Source organism: Dendropsophus ebraccatus, chromosome 2 (assembly GCF_027789765.1).
Source record: "Dendropsophus ebraccatus isolate aDenEbr1 chromosome 2, aDenEbr1.pat, whole genome shotgun sequence".
In the NCBI taxonomy this organism is placed as follows: Eukaryota; Metazoa; Chordata; class Amphibia; order Anura; family Hylidae; genus Dendropsophus; species Dendropsophus ebraccatus.
Genome location: NC_091455.1, coordinates 162,719,157 through 162,736,324, shown reverse-complemented (window position 1 = coordinate 162,736,324; position 17,168 = coordinate 162,719,157). Strand labels below are relative to the sequence as shown.

Genomic DNA, 17,168 nt, shown 5'->3' with positions numbered 1-17,168 from the left:
AAAAAAAAAAAACTAATGTGACGGTATATGCGATGGGAAAGAAGGAAAATGGGCCCTCCAAAAGCTATTCTTATGCTAAATTCAAAATGTATGTGATACTGTAAGGGAACTCCAGAGAAGAGTGTCAGAAAGTGTACAGATTTTGAAATTACTATTCAAAAAAGCCTTTTAAAACTATTTTAAAACTCAAGCCTTTCAGTACTTTTTAGCTGCTGTATTCTCTGCAGGAAGTGGTGTATTCTTTCCAGTCTAACATCGTGCTCTCTGTTGCCCCCTCTGTCCATGACAGGAACTGTCCAGAGCAGAAATTCCCCACCTATTCATATCTGGCAGAATTCAAGCTGAATTTCAAGCAGAATTGAAGCCCTAATCACTCCTATAGGATTCCTCTAGCAAAATACGCCCCCAAAAATTGACATTAATTCTTCAGATGGAAAGAAGATCCGCAGCAGAAAATTCTGCAATGTGAACAACAGAACAGAAATCCCATTGAACTACCGCTTAGACTAAAATTATGGAATTTCTATCATGAACCAAAGTGTTATTATCATAATGATATAGCTTGTTTTTATATATTAAAATTACTTTTAAAAGTCACTGTTTCCCACGTCTTCAATAAAAAAAAAACTCAAGTGATATAGTCATAAATACAATCTTATTAGATTAGAGAGAAAGGGAATGGAAAGTCTAGACATGTCAAATATCTGCACCTGATATTCATTTCTACCATACATCTCCCAAGGCAGACTTCTTAGTAAAAGACACATCAGGTTGCAGATTTTCTTGCCAATCCTTGAAAACATTTCTAAGGGGAAGCAATTTTCAATTCAAAATAATACAAAATGTCAACGTAAAGAGCTTAAAAATATTTTGCTGTCAAAGAGGAGTAAATATGAAATTGTGACTTATTTTAAAGAATACTATCATTCTAAAAAAGAAAATCTGTAGGCAGTAATGGATGTACACTAAAGGTAGCATAGTCCACATATTCTCTTTCATGCTGTCATGTGAGTCCTTGTTGCGCGATGGGCTTAGCAACTCGGTCTATTAACTCCTTCCCGCCAGATCACGTACCGGCATGTCCAATTCTGCATACCGTTACGGCAGATGGACGTGCTGGTACGTGACAGGGATGAGGTTGCTTCTGATCTTTCCCCCAACTAACCTCTCACTGTGTCCTCTTGTTCTTGAGTTAAGTTTTTTTTACTTAAAACACTTCCCTTTTGAACCTAATTTAGTTCTTTGACATACTTAAAGATTTCAATTATGTCCCCCCTATCCCTTATTTCCTCCAGACTATACAGATTGAAATCCTAAAGTCTTTCCTGATATGGTTTATGCCTGACACCCTCCACCATTTTTTTAGCCTGTCTTTGGACCCGTTCTATTTTATCAATGTCCTTTTTAAGGTGAGGTCTCCAGAACCGAACACAGTATTCTATATCTAGGTCTCACTAGCACTCTATACAGCAGGATCACAATCTCCCTCTTCCTACTGGTTATACCTCTAACTATACAGCCCAGTATATGATTTGCTTTCCCCACCGCCTGGTTGCACTGGTGACAGTGCTGATTAATGGAACTGACTCATCATGTACATTAAGTTACAACTGCATTTAATTTGTAATTGAATTAAAGAGATTTTTGCCACCATTATACTCCTAAAAAGGGAGACCTAGCAAAAGAAGTTCCTTTAATCCCTTCCCCCAATATGACGTCTAGGGACGACATGAAAAGCAGTGCCATTCTGCATCATGACTAGGGATGAGAGAACCGAACCGTTAAGAACCAGATTTGTTACGAACTTTGCAAAAAGTTACGAATCTCGTTAAAATCACAACGGCGTCGCAAAACTTTACTTTAATCAGAGAAAAGAACAGGATACAAGGGTTTATTACTCCTATAATCCTTTGTATCCTGTTTTTATGTGAATCTCAAGGTGTGTGATGTCACTCCAGAAAGAGGAAGTGCTTGAGCCTGGCTGAAGTTCCTCATTGTGTTTCCAGACGGCAGAGAGAAAGGAGGTGTACGTTAGGCAGAAAGGGAAAACACATACATTACATATCCAAACAACTGGATAAGTACAGGGAGGGATAGAGAAGGAGTATATATTGTTTGTGAGAGAAGCAGGAGAGAGGAAGATAAAAAAAAAAATTGCAAGATCCAGGGAAAGCTTGATAAGCCCATACATAGTGAAAGAGGCTGAGAAATCAAGAGTTAGGTAGAGAGAGGGAGAGATAGGCATCTAACTCAAAAATAGTGATATCTAGGGAGAGATAGGGAGATAAAAAAAAGAAATAGGGAGAGAAAAGTGAGAAGAGTCACTCAGGACACGTAGCATTGAACCAGCTACTGTTCCGTGTCAGAGAGGTGACGCTAGACATTGCTGCTCTGCTGGGTGCCGTTAACCGTGTATAGCTGCAAGCAAAAAAGTTTTAAAAAACTTAAAAAAAAAAAAAGTTTGTTTGTAATCAGCTGTTCTAGGTGACGCTAAGTCAGCGCCCCACAATCAAATCAACTGGAATCAATCAACTGCTGCCTCCTCCTCCTCCTCAAGTAGCCTCTCCTCGATAATACTGGCCTGAAATCGATCAACTACTGCCTCCTCCTCCTCAAGTAGCCTCTCCTCCATAATACTGGCCTGGAATCGATCAACTGCTGCCTCCTCCTCCTCAAGTAGCCTCTCCTCGATAATACTGGCCTGGAATCGATCAACTGCTTTCTCCTCCTGCTCTTCAAGTAGTCTGTTTTTAATTATACTGGCCTGGAATCAATCAACTGCTGCCTCCTCCTGCTGCTCAAGTAGTCTATTTTTAATTATACTGGCCTGGAATCAATCAACTGCTGCCTCCTCCTCCTCCTCAAGTAGCCTCTCTTCAATAATACTGGCCTGGAATCAATCAACTCCTGCCTCCTCCTTCTCCTCCTCCTCCTCAAGTAGCCTCTCCTCGATAATACTGGCCTGGAATCGATCAACTGCATCCTCCTCTTCCTCAAGTAGCCTCTCCTCGATAATATTGGCCTGGAATCGATCAACTGCGGCCTCCTCCTCCTCAAGTAGCCTCTCTTAAATAATACTGGCCTGGAATCGATAAACTCCTGCCTCCTCCTCAAGTAGTCTGTTTTTAATAATACTGGCCTGGAATCAATCAATTGCTGCCTCCTCCTCCTCCTCAAGTAGCCTCTCCTAAATAATACTGGCCTGTAATCGATCAACTGATACCTCCTCCTTCTCCTCAAGTAGCCTCTCCTCAATAATACTGGCCTGGAATCGATCAACTGCTGCCTCCTTCTCCTCCTCAAGTAGTCTGTTTTTAATTATACTGGCCTGGAATCAATCAACTGCTGCCTCCTCCTCAAGTAGCCTCTCTTCGATAATACTGGACTGGAATCAATCAACTGCTGCCTTCTCCTGCTGCTCAACTTGTCTCTTCTCAACAATACTGGCCTGAGAGGCGAGCAATTAACTGCTGCCTCCTCCTGCTGCTCAACTTGTCTTTTTTCAACAATACTGGCCTGAGAGGCGAGCAATTAACTGCTGCCTCCTCCTGCTGCTCCACTTGTCTCTTCTCAACAATACTGGCCTGAGAGGCGAGCAATCAACTGCTGCCTTCTCCTGCTGCTCCACTTGTCTCTTCTCAACAATACTGGCTTGAGAGGCGAGCAATCTGCTGCTGCCTCCTCCTGTTTCTCAACTTGTCTCTTCTCAACAATACTGGCCTATGAGGCGAGCAACCAACTGCTGCCTCCTCCTGCTGCTCAACTTGTCTCTTCTCAACACTACTGGCCTTAGAGGCGAGCAATCTACTGCTGCCTCCTCCTGCTGCTCAACTTGTCTCTTCTCAACAATACTGGCCTGAGAGGCGAGCAATCAACTGCTGCCTCCTCCTGCTGCTCAACTTGTCTCTTCTCAACAATACTGGCCTGAGAGGCGAGCAATCAACTGCTGCCTTCTCCTGCTGCTCCACTTGTCTCTTCTCAACAATACTGGCTTGAGAGGCGAGCAATCTGCTGCTGCCTCCTCCTGGTGCTCAACTTTTCTCTTCTCAACAATACTGGCCTGAGAGGCGAGCAACCAACTGCTGCCTCCTCCTGCTGCTCAACTTGTCTCTTCTCAACACTACTGGCCTTAGAGGCGAGCAATCTACTGCTGCCTCCTCCTGCTGCTCAACTTGTCTCTTCTCAACAATACTGGCCTGAGAGGCGAGCATTCAACTGCTGCCTCCTCCTGTTTTTTGACTTGTCTCTTCTCAACAATACTGGCCTGAGAGGCGAGCAACCAACTGCTGCCTCCTCCTGCTGCTCAACTTGTCTCTTCTCAACACTACTGGCCTTAGAGGCGAGCAATCTACTGCTGCCTCCTCCTGCTGCTCAACTTGTCTCTTCTCAACAATACTGGCCTGAGAGGGAAGCATTCAACTGCTGCCTCCTCCTGTTTCTCGACTTGTCTCTTCTCAACAATACTGGCCTGAGATGCGAGCAATCTACTGCTGCCTCCTCCTGTTTCTCGACTTGTCTCTTCTCAACAATACTGGCCTGAGAGGCGAGCAATCAACTGCTGCCTCCTCCTGCTGCTCAACTTGTCTCTTTTCAACAATACTGGCCAGAGAGGCGAGCAATCAACTGCTGCCTCCTCCTGCTGCTCAACTTGTCTCTTCTCAACAATACTGGCCTGAGAGGCGAGCAATCTACTGCTGCCTCCTCCTGTTTCTCGACTTGTTTCTTCTTAACAATACTGGCCTGAGAGGCGAGCAATCAACTGCTGCCTCCTCCTGCTGCTCAACTTGTCTCTTCTCAAAAATACTGGCCTGAAAGGGGAGCAATCTACTGCTGCCTCCTCCTGTTTCTCGACTTCTCTCTCCTCAACAATACTGGCCTGAGAGGCGAGCAATCAACTGCTGCCTCCTCCTGCTGCTCAACTTGTCTCTTCTCATCAATACTGGCCTGAGTGCAATGAAGTGCTGCCGCATCCTCCTTGTAAACTTTGTATTTCAATATTTTTTGTCACTATTTTGGCACTTTTATTCACTATATTTTATTATTATTATTCCTATTATTATTATTTTTTTCCTCATTATTTTTGCATTTTTTTTATCCTGCTTTTTTCATTGTGATATCAACTGCAACGAAACGAAACTATACCCTATCTCACTCCCACTATTGTAGCTGCAATTATTCAGCCGTTAGAGCAAGGTTTGTTTTTGGTTCGTTTCGGACCAATCCGAACTTCATGAAAGTTCGCCGGATCGAACCGAACCGAACTTTTCAAAAGTTCGCTCATCGCTAATCATGACGTCCCTGGACATCATGCTTTAACTCCCTCCACAGTCCCTATTTGAGATCAGGCAGAAGGAGAAGGCTGTGTCACATGCACTCCCCCCCCCCTGGCAGTTAACCCCATAGACACCACGGTCGTTGCGACCGCTGCGTCTATGGGGAGATCTGATGCTCCCTGATCACGCAGCAGGAGGAGGCTGCGGACATTGCCTTCTCCCGCCACCACTGTTTTAATTCTCCCCACGCCCCAATAGAGCTCCCACTCTGTGCTGCTCCCCGCCCCCCTCGATCCTGCTACAGCTTCCTCTCCATGGTGTTCCCTCCCCCGATCTGGCTTCCGACCCGTGCTGCTCCCCCCCCCCTCCCCCGATCCGGCTTCCTCCCCTGATCTGGCCTTTCCCCCATGCAACCCCCCCCCCCCACCACCACCGGTCTGGCTCCGTCTCCCTGTCCCATTCACTCCCCGAGCCCCCCCCCCCTTCATTCCTGCTCAGGTTCTGCCAGGTTCGTCAAAGAATCCTTTTTTTGCAGCAATTACAGCATTGCACACCTTTGGCATTCTAGCTGTTAATCTGTTGAGGTAAGCTGGAGAAATTGCACCCCACGCTTCTTGAAGCAGCTCCCACAAGTTTGATTGGTTGGATGAGCACTTCTGGCATACCATACAGTCAAGCTGCTCCCACTACAGCTCAATGGGGTTCAGATCTGGTGACTGCGCTGGCCACTCCATTACTGATAGAATACCAGCTGCCTGCTTCTGCTGTAAATAGTTCTTGCACAATTTGGAGGTGTGTTTAGGGTCATCGTCCTGTTGTAGGATGAAATTGGCTCCAATCAAGCGCTGTCCACTTGGTATGGCATGGCGTTGCAAAATTGAGTGATAGCCTTCCTTATTCAAAATCAATTTTACCCTGTACAAATCTCCCACCATACCAGCACTTAAGCAACCCCAGACCATCACATTACCTCCACCATGCTTAACAGATTGGCGTCAGGCATTCTTCCAGCATCTTTTCATTTGTTCTGCGTCTCACAAACGTTCTTCTTTGTGATCCAAACACCTCAAACTTGGATTCATCCGTCCACAACACTTTTTTCCAGTCTTCCTCTGTCTAATGTCTGTGTTCTTTTGCCCATCTTAATCTTTTTCTTTTATTGGCCAGTCTCAGATATGGCTTTTTCTTTGCCACTCTGCCCTGAAGCCCAAAATCCCGCAGCCGCCCTCTTCACTGTAGATGTTGACACTGGTGTTTTGCGGGTACTATTTAATGAAGATGCCAGTTGGGGACCTGTGAGGCGTCTTGTTTCTCAAACTAGAGACTCTAATGTGCTTATCTACTTGCTTAGCTGTGCAATGCGGCCTCCCACTTCTTTTTCTACTCTGGTTAGAGCCTGTTTGTGCTGTCCTCTGAAGGGAGTAGTACACACCGTTGTAGGAAATCTACAATCTCTCATGGAATTTCGCATGGAATAGCCTTCACTTCTAAGAACAAGAATAGACTGTCGAGTTTCAGATGAAAGTTCTCTTTTTTTCTGGCTACTTTGAGTGTTTAATTGACCCCACAAATGTGATGCTCTAGAAATTCAATCTGCTCAAAGGAAGGTCAGTTTTTTAGCTTCTGTAACGAGCTAGACTGTTTTCAGATGTGTGAACATGATTGCACAAGGGTTTTCTAATCATTAATTAGCCTTCTGAGCCAATGAGCAAACACATTGTACCATTAGAACACTTGAGTGATAGTTGCTGGAAATGGGCCTCTATACACCTATGTAGATATTGCACCAAAAACCAGACATTTGCAGCTAGAATAGCCATTTACCACATTAGCAATGTATAGAGTGTATTTCTTTAAAGTTAGGACTAGTTTAAAGTTATCTTCATTGAAAAGTACAGTGCTTTTCCTTCAAAAATAAGGACATTTCAATGTGACCCCAAACTTTTGAACGGTAGTGTATATATACATATATATGTGTGTATATATATATATATATATATATATATATATATATATAATCTGCAAAATTAAAACACACACACACACAAATGCATAATTAATTCATTAAAACAAATAAAATTAATTCATTTAAATACATAAAAAAATAATTAATTAAAATAAATATACCCATTCACCATCCCCACTTTATAAATGATCCCCCTTTAAATAAGATACAAGTATTTGGTATTTACTAACGATAACATGTCATATGTAATGTATAGTAAACAGTGTACAAAAAATGGTGAAAAACAGCTGCTAAATTGTTTTTTTATTCGTATCACCTCATAAAAAAATTAATTAAAAAATTATCACAGTATCACATGTCCCTCAGAATGGTACAGATGAAAACCTCAACTTGTCTTGCTAAAATATTTTGGCACCGCAAGGCCTCTGTGACATGGTAGAATGGCTAAAAAGAAAACTGAAATAAAAAAGTCCCCACAATTTCCCAGGTCTCTGTCATGACTGAGGCCTGTGGAGTCAGGTGACGCACTACGGCCACATATGGGGGATTTCTAGAAACACTGGAATAAGGAGAATAAATATTGAGTTCCATTTCTCAGTTAGTATTTGCTGTGTTAAAGGGGAAAAATGGATTAAAATGGAATATATGCCAAAAAATAAAAATGTTAAATTTCCCCTCCAACTTGCTTAAATTTTTGCGAAACACCTAAAGGGTTAATAAACTTATGAAATGTTAATTTAAATACTTTAAGGGGTGCAGTTTTTACATGAGTCCCTACACTAAACCAACTCTCTGTTCGTCAGTGACCGCAAACCCCGCAAAGCAAGCGACAACAGGGGAGGAGGGCAACAGAATGGCCCTGCAACCCCACTGCCACAAGACCAAACCCTCTGCCCCCCCCCCACACCCACACCCACACCCTGCAGGCACCAATTTCTATAGGTCTGTAGAGAACATAAAACATTACTCTGTAATTTACTGAGATGGTATAAAAATAATTTTCTTTAAATATATTAAATAAAATATTAATTGGAGAATTAAAATGGATAAAAAGCTGTTAATATATGTCTTTATCACAAGCGTGGCTGTGCAGGTTTTTTTAACATATTATTGGAACATGAATTCGTTATAAAACATTAATAGTATGCAAACATCACATAATAATATATGGTTTAGTTGTACTTCAGCAAATGGAAGACAAGACCTAATTTAATTTAATAGTCTTGACAAGGTAGGAATTCAGGGTAGTTGTTCAGTCTTTAAATATGCAGCATAATACATGAGTTCATATATTAAAGTATGCAGGGGAAAAAATTCAATCTTAGTGCTTTTCTCCTCAAGCTATGTTGATTTATTTATTTATTTTTTAATGATTACTGCCACGGTGGATCAGGTTGCTGAGACAACCATTCCACATAGCAATTTCATCCATACAACTGATTAAAATATCTGTCTCTGTTATGAGATATTTTAATGTCAGTGGTAGCACCCCACTTTCTGCTGATTCTAGGTCCACCTTCTGCAGCTTCCAACAATAAACCCCCAAGTATATTTGCAGCCCTTCTCACCAGGTGTATTGATACCATTGTACATTTTAATATCCTTTTGATTTTTTTATTCTCTTCTTTAGACTATGTTCACACAACATCGAAATTACATTAAAAGGATTTTGTATGGCTGTCATTTATCACCAAAAGACTGCTGTCTTTTGATAATGACAGCTGTAAATAATGATCATAAATGGCTGTCTAAAAGAAAGGCTGTCATTTCGACGTTGTGTGAACATAGCATAAACCTCTATTACACAGGGAGATTCAGAGAAGCAAGGGAGCACCGAGCTGTCAGGTCAGCGATTGCTTGCTCCTTGTTCTCTGCTAGGGCCGCGGGGAGCTGCGTGGGGGGGGGGGGAGCTGCCCAGGTGATGGCTAGATTGTCCGGGCAGCCCATAGGAGATATATGGAGTGATGGCAACATATTGCTACTATCTAGATCATTGACGTTTCAACATGTTGAAAGACGGTGATCAGTCGACATTGTGCATGTCGGCTGATCGTTGTCTTCTACTACACATAATGATTATCGGCCATAACTAACGGACAATATCAGCTGAATACGGTAGATTATGGCTTTGTGTAATAGGGCCTTAACTCCTTACCTCCACAGACATCTTTTTCTTATTTCTTGTTAGCTTTGTAAAGCCGTAACTTTTTCATTTTTCATGTACAAAATCACTTGAAGGCTTATTTTTTAAGGGATCAATTGTACTTTGAAATTACACTCTTGACTTTTCAAAAAAAGAAGTGGCAAAAAAAATGAAATAAATAATTTGTGAGGTGAAAAAAAAAAGTATACCTTGTAGCGTAGAGTATCAACAAACTTTATCCTGTGGATTTTCAGCATCAGATTTGTGTGGGAAAATGCTTTTACACACTGCAGAAAATATCTGCAGACCTGCTGTAGATTATTGTCAATTTTCCTTTTGGACTTAAATGGGGAAGTTAAAAATCCTTAATAAATCTACAGCATTGCACATAGTTCTGCAGAAACTGTTTGGATTCTCAACTGCTAACAATGTGCAGCATTTTGCACTCGGATGTGTTTTTATGACGTTTCCTACTTCAGGCTCTGTCCACATGAGTACCAAATGTTCAGTTTGGAGGGTCTTTTACAGATTCCATCTAAATACTGGAAAAACTAGTCCAGTGGGCACCCACACTTTTTTCCCCGTAAACAGACACCGTGACAGAAATCCAATAGTTACATAGTTAATAGTTACATAGTTAATACGGTTGAAAAAAGACACATGTCCATCAAGTTCAACCAAGGAGGGGATGGATACAGGGAAGGGGGAGGGGTGATAGGTTCTATACATATGCATTTATATTATTCTGCTTCAAGAACTTGTCTAGGCTGGTTTTGAAGCCCTCTACTGTTGTTGCTGTGACCAGATCCTGTGGTAGACTGTTCCACAGATTCACAGTTCTCATGGTAAAGAAGGCTTGTCGCCTCCGGAGATTGAACCTTTTTTTCTCCAGGCGGAGGCAGTGCCCCCTTGTCCTTTGAGGGGGTTTAACCTGGAACATCTTTTCCCCATATTTCTTGTAGGGGCCATTTATATATTTAAATAAGTTAATCATATCTCCCCTTAAACCTCTCTTCTCCAGACTAGGCTTAATTATATTCAAAGGGGTCCATTTGTCACGTGACAAATCTTGAACTGCTGATATTTTTGTTTTTCTCGGCCTATGAATCCTAATAGTCAATTTATTTAATGCGGTACTATGTCTTTCTCCATCTAGGTCCTTACCTGGAATGGCAGATATAAACTATAGTTGAGGTTTCCAAATAATACATATTGTATGTTGTATTATGGTATTTTCCTAACCAGTCAAATTTTCCTCTTAGCAGTGTCCCTGAATTGTCTTGCTGGCTTTACCATTTTGATTCAGCATCTGGTTTATTAGAGAGTTGACATTCAAGGTTTCATTATTACTATAAATTATAAAGTGATAGTATACAAATAATTGTTTTTCTGGTGTAACTATCCTTATACTAATGTTGTTCTGCTTTTCAGAGTGACATGCTGTATATTAATATACCATAACATTCTTGTAATTTATTGTACCTTTTTGGGCAGCAGTATTAAGAGTAAATTATTTTTCCTTTAAATGCAGACTGGAATGGCATTGACATATGACCCAACAGCAGCTATGCAGAATGGGTGAGTACAGTTTGCTTAGTCTAGATTTATCTTTTTGGTAATCATTATGTTAACTTTTGCATGTGAACTTTTAGAGCATAAATTCTTACTTCACAGACCACAGAGAGTCAGTGAAAAACAGCCTCAGATTTATTATCCTTTTTATTAAGATTTACTTGAACTGATAAATGGAAGATCATCTAAATAAATAAGAGGACAAACCAGTAAATCTCAATAAAGCAAAGAAGAAAAATACATATGATTAAACCTTTACATTTAGTGTTATCACCACCAGTCATGCAATAATATCTGGACAATTGGGAGCTCCGGGAAGGTTGGATACAGAGGAGACGGAAAATGATGGATCATACATGAAATCTGACATAAATATATCAGATCAGCCATCTTGTTCCCTTTTTGGTACCATAAAAAAAAGTTTTAAGGAGTTAATACATTACAATCCCAAGATTTACTCTAAATCTACTGGCGTGCTGTCTGTAATTCTTACATTAGGGAGACCTGAATAAAGAGACAGCTATTAAAAGTGTTGACCAGGATTAGGAAAAGCATGGCTGCTTTCTTTCAAAAATAGCACCATTCTTAGTTTGTGTGTGGTATTGCAGCTCATTTCCATAGAGGTGAATAAAGCTGAATTGTAATACCACCACACAACCTTGGGAAAAGAATGGTGCAATTTTTGTGAAGAAAGCAGCTGTTTATCTAAATCCTGGATAACTCCTTAAAAGGGATGATCTCATAAATGTAGTGGAAGAGCCTCTACTGCAATCAGCTTATGGCTATGTTCACACTACATTTAAAAAACAGAACAGGCATCTGATTTTTCTATTTACAAAGATGCCCATTTTTGACGAAATGAAATCGACTTCAATGTAATACATCAAAGTCAATGGAATAACTGAAATCCAACGCACACAGTGTATTGAATAACGGACATTGTCTGCGCAGACATCAAAATAATGGTCATGATAATTATTTTCGGACGTCTTTTAAAAACAACAGATGTTATTTCTTCAGTTGTTTATACACAGTTTTGACCGTTTTACTATTAAATTCAATGGACATTTCAATTAAAAACACAACCAAAGGCCGATTAGTCCCCCTAAACTAGAATAATGTACCCACAGCCGTCATTGCAATGATGGGCGTCCAAACAGCGTTATTTTTTCTTTTTAAAAACAGAGTGGAAAAAAAGTTGTGTAAACATAGCCCAATGACAGCTGTTGGTAGATTAGTCTAGTTTAGGTTGACTAACTGTCCTTTGGGTGTATCTTTAATTGTAAAGTCCATTGCATTTAATAGTAAAAATAGTGAAAGGACGGTAAAAAAAGAAAAACTGCGTGAACATTGCATTGAAGTCAATTAAATCGAGGTAATAACCTATGCCTTTTTAAATAGAAAAAACAGTCGCCTTTTCTATTTTTTAAACAGAGTAAAAGCATAGCCCAACACTGTACAAAATCTTATCATCATTCATTACAAGTAAAGCCCCTATTACACATGGCGATGCAGAGGAGCAAGTGAGCGCCGACCTGTCAGATCAGTGCTCGATTGCTCCTTGTTCCCAGTTTGCTGCTGATGTTACTTTATGCACCGACAGCGAGCGGGTAAGAGCGGGGGGAGCTTTGGGAGTGCTGCCCGATTGTTAAATTGCCCGTAGAAGATAGCGGCGGTCGTTGCCAGTCTGATCGGTTTCAGCCTGTTGAAAAATAACGATCAACTGACATTGTGTACGTAGGCTGATTGTTTTCTTCTATTACACAAAGCGATTAACGGCCATAGCGGATGATAATCCCTTTGTGTAATAGGGCTTAACACATCATGTGTTTCATTTTATTGTTGTGAGGCAGAACAGGAGACACGGACAGGTGAGCCCTGAGCTGGCACCCGCCCCGCTGCCCCTACCTGCTTGCCTCAAAGCTCTAACAGCTAGGGACAACTGGACGGCAATCCCTATGCTGTATGCAGTGGTACACAGAACAAAGGCAGACGAACACAACACAATAAAGAATAGTCAGGAAGCAGAGTCGGCAACAACCGGTAGCAGAGGTACAAAATCGAAATCCAAAAAAGCTAAGTTGAGGTCACAAGATCCAGAAGGTCAGAGTCACTATAACAAATGGTCAGGGGAAGGCGCTATCACAGGCATTGGAGTGAGGGAAGGGGCTGGGATTTATAGTGAGCAGGAAGCTAGATGCTGACAGCTAACTGGCTAGGTGTCAGGTGTCGGTCAGAACACAGCAGAAACAAATCAGTGAATGAGCTACAGCAAGAAAGTGCAGAGAGAACTGAAAAACATGGAGCGGATAACAGAAGACGTAACAAGGAACGTAACAAAACCAGAAACGGACTAAAAGGTTAAAAGCGCTGCGGCGCACAAACAGCAGACCGGCTGCTAAGGACGCCGTCAGCGCGCCCTCAGGAACCGGCCCTGCCCGTTACCACGGACGCCATCAGCGTCCCTCCCAGCTGAACCGCGCGCCTCGGCAGAGGCAGGGGCCGAGAACGCGGCTCGATTCCTGACAATTGTGTTTTCATTTTTTACAAATACATAACGAAAACATAGATAAGGCCTTACAATCAAACGCAACATTTTTTAGTTAATAGCAGAATAAGTCTTATTCATGTCTTGAATAATTTTCAACAGGGACATAAAACTGGAACTTGTATGGGGGAAAAAAACCTTCCCGCTTCCTAAAATGCTGTCTTTCAAGAACTGCCATATAATAACCCAATGTGCCCTACTAGATAAAAGCCTTAAGCTGTGCCTCTGGAGATGTGTCAAACAAGCATTAACTTTTAGTATAACCATAAATTACAACAACTTCAAATGCATCTTGAGATCAGGTCAGATTTGTTGTGAGTGGAACTTTACTGCTATTCATTCTTTCATGCTCTACTGAAGAATTAGCGTAGTGGACTGGAAATCCACTTCAGAATTGTGAAGTGACTTCATATTGATTATGGTCTTGACAGCAGGAGAAGTTTTAAAGTCTCTAATAATGTCAGTATCAATTGTAACTATGCACTCAGGCATTGATCATCTGTCTATGGATCATACAGATGTGTCCTGACGTACTATATCTCATGGCTCAATATATCCCAGTATGTGCGTCATAAAATGACTAGCTCAAGAAAATTACACATTTTGTTGTAAGATATACAGTACAGGGTTAGTAAAATTAGGGTTCTTTGGAGGCTGTTCTGCAGCTTCAAATGAGACAAAAATCAGACAACAGGCACTTAAGATTATGTGCTTGTCATTTATTAGTAAAAGATATATATATATTTTTTTAGACAGGTGGCTCTGTAACAGTAACCAAATATTTTAATTGCATAAATTAAAATGGTAATTGCCCCAAAAATATTTCTTTTAAATTAACTGGCGCCAGAAAATGACCAGACCTTTAGCAAATACCCATTGAAATCTCTCCTGCTCTACAGACTGAAAAGTAAATTAGAAATCTCTTTCATTTTCCGGCACCAGTTATTTTGAAAGAAATATTTTTTGGGGAAATACTCCTTAAAAGCTTTCACAAATGCACATGTGATCAGCCATTGTTTTCACCAATATTGCCCCCTCAATCACCTAATTTCACCTTGTGTACTGCTGGTTATGGGATTTCTTGAAAAACTAGGTCTACCCTGACTGATCTTCAGCAGTGTCAAATCTGAAGGACAGCATTAACAGCATGTTGTGGTGATCAATATTAATATTAATAGATATTTCAACAAGCCATTAACCTTATTTTATTTTTTCTAGATTTTATTCTCCTCCATACAATATTGCAACAAACAGAATGATTCCACAAACATCCATCACACCTTTTATTGCTGCTTCCCCTGTATCTACATATCAGGTATGTTCTACATGTATAATATAAACAAAGATTTTAACAATCTATTTAATTATTTGACTTTTTATGCTTTGATGTATATAATGCAAATAACGAGATTTATTTTTAATTACTGGTTTTTGGGCTATATCGTTCATAATGTTTTATTATGCCAGTTTATATTTAGTATAAAAATAAGTTGAGAACTAAAAAGACTTTAATGGGATAAAGAAAAAATAAATAAATAAAAAACAGATTTAGTAAAACAAAACATTAAATACATTAAATACATGACAAAAACAGATTTAGCAAAAAAAAATAAAAATAATAATAATATATATATATATATATATATATATATATATATATATATATATATATATACACACACACACACACACACACACACACATTTTCCTGTTGTGGGAACATAGTCTGAAGCATAAATAGTATTAAAAAAACACAGTGTTTTTTTTCTATATTCACTTTGCCACATTGACAACCTTGTTGCTGTTGAAATGCTTGGAGTTAAAAAATGGAAAATATACATGCCCATTGGGGCCTTTATAGGACTGGTCAATAAGGAGTTAAAGGAGAAGTTTGGCCAATTTTAGAATTTGGCGGCCAGCAGGGGTAGGGGGAATTTGATTAGAAGTACGAAGTTACCTCTTCCCGTGGCCCTGGTGAGCAGTAGGGCCGGCCTTGGGACCCCTACCAGGCTTCGGGATCTCCAGTGCTGACATATCACAACCCGGCTGATAGAATAGCTTTGCAGCCAGTCGGTGACTGTGGCAGGGCGCCGCACCAGTCACTGATTGGCTAAAAGGCAATTCATCAACCTGGACAGGAAGTGCCTTCCAAAAGGCTAGTCCTGCCGCTCATCGTGGGCACAAAAAGAGGTAAGTTCCTACTCCTGATCAAATTAGCCCCTGTGCCTGCCAGCTGCCAGATTTTAAAATTGTCTGGACTTTTTCTTTAATCCAGCAATTTTCCTGTAAATTTTAGAGGAAACTACTGAATTGAGATCTTAGCTTTTAAATTTTAGCTATTTAAAGAGCTTACCGATACTTATTCTTTTGGATACATTGCTATGTTAGCATTGAGACTGATGGGTTGCTCCATGTAAGGGAGAGAGTAGCCATATAAATGCACATGAAGTATTTTTTAAATGTGTATGCATAACTTTTTTGCTTCCCTACTAGTGACATAAGGCATTCACAAGTTTATAATTTGTTTAAAAGGGTTATTAGGAGAAAGAAATAAGAATATAAATGCTCAGTATATTACAGTCCTTTACTGGTGACATTCCTATGGTTAGTGCTTTCTGTTGTTCATCTTAAAATATAGAAAATTACACTCAACCAATCTCTGTCCACAACAGTAATCTGCCTCAGACAGAGATTGGCTGAACAGGTATTTCTTGTGTCAGGATGAAGAACAACAGAAGCAACAAGAGCAACAGGATCAGCAACAGGTGTCAATATCTTTTTTTCTGCTCTGAACACTTCTGTATTTTCTTTTATTATAACACATTTAAGTATGTCATTTTAAACTAGCCCTGCTGGATCACTACAAAGTAGTACTCACCTGTTTAATCCCCTGTCTCTTGCATTCCGGTGATCACTGAGTGCTTGTTGATTCCCTCTTCCTCCACCCCTTCTCAGCTAACAGAAAATGCCAACTTAGTTGACAGCTGGTTGCGTTGGTAACCTCCCTCAGCATTTTTCTGGCTAGGTGGACATTTCCTGTTTTTTTAATATTGTACCAGGAAGCAATGTTACCAAGTGAGCATCTAATCATTGGTGGCAGGGGATTAGCCGGGTAAGTAAGGTTTTAATCTTTTTTTTTTTTTTCCCCCAGACTGACCTCCCTATGACTTTTAAACTTCGAATAGGAGAAAGAAAGATGCAAACTTTTTAAATACAAACTATAAAAGGATTCAGAACACAGTTTTAGACCTGATAAGATGAAGGTGTTCGCAGGAAGACATTTTCTTCCACATTTTTGTGTGAACAGACCTTGCTTCTGTCTCTTTTTCTCCTACTTTAAAGAGAAAAAATATATCAGTTATGGAACAATTATCTGGCTTTAGTAAGCTCAGCACAGTGTAATGTATTTTATTTAATATTTCTAATGGCATAAAATTGCCTACAGTATATTTCCTGATTCATTTTTGAAGGTATTACATTCATTTAAAGATAGCAACGTAATTACAGAATTAGGCAGTACACTTAGAGAAATTATTCTAGACATTTATGTGGCCAGAGACAAGCTTTGGTTTTGAAATAGTTTTTTCACATTATTTCAGTGAATTCTTATAAAGTTATTTACCTCTTCACACCCACAATACGGCTATATGCATTCCTGCTGCAGAT

At 40.2% G+C, this 17,168-nt stretch overlaps 1 protein-coding gene across 2 annotated transcripts in view; it reads left to right on the top strand.

The window, feature by feature from the left end:
• RBMS3 (RNA binding motif single stranded interacting protein 3) overlaps positions 1–17,168 on the top strand; it is a 426,067-nt gene that overhangs the window by 389,927 nt on the left and 18,972 nt on the right. For both annotated transcript variants that reach the window (XM_069960405.1, XM_069960407.1), the window contains exons 8-9: positions 10,914–10,960; positions 14,721–14,817. In XM_069960405.1, the coding sequence (XP_069816506.1) occupies positions 10,914–10,960; positions 14,721–14,817 (144 nt within the window). The remainder of the gene's footprint in view (positions 1–10,913; positions 10,961–14,720; positions 14,818–17,168) is intronic.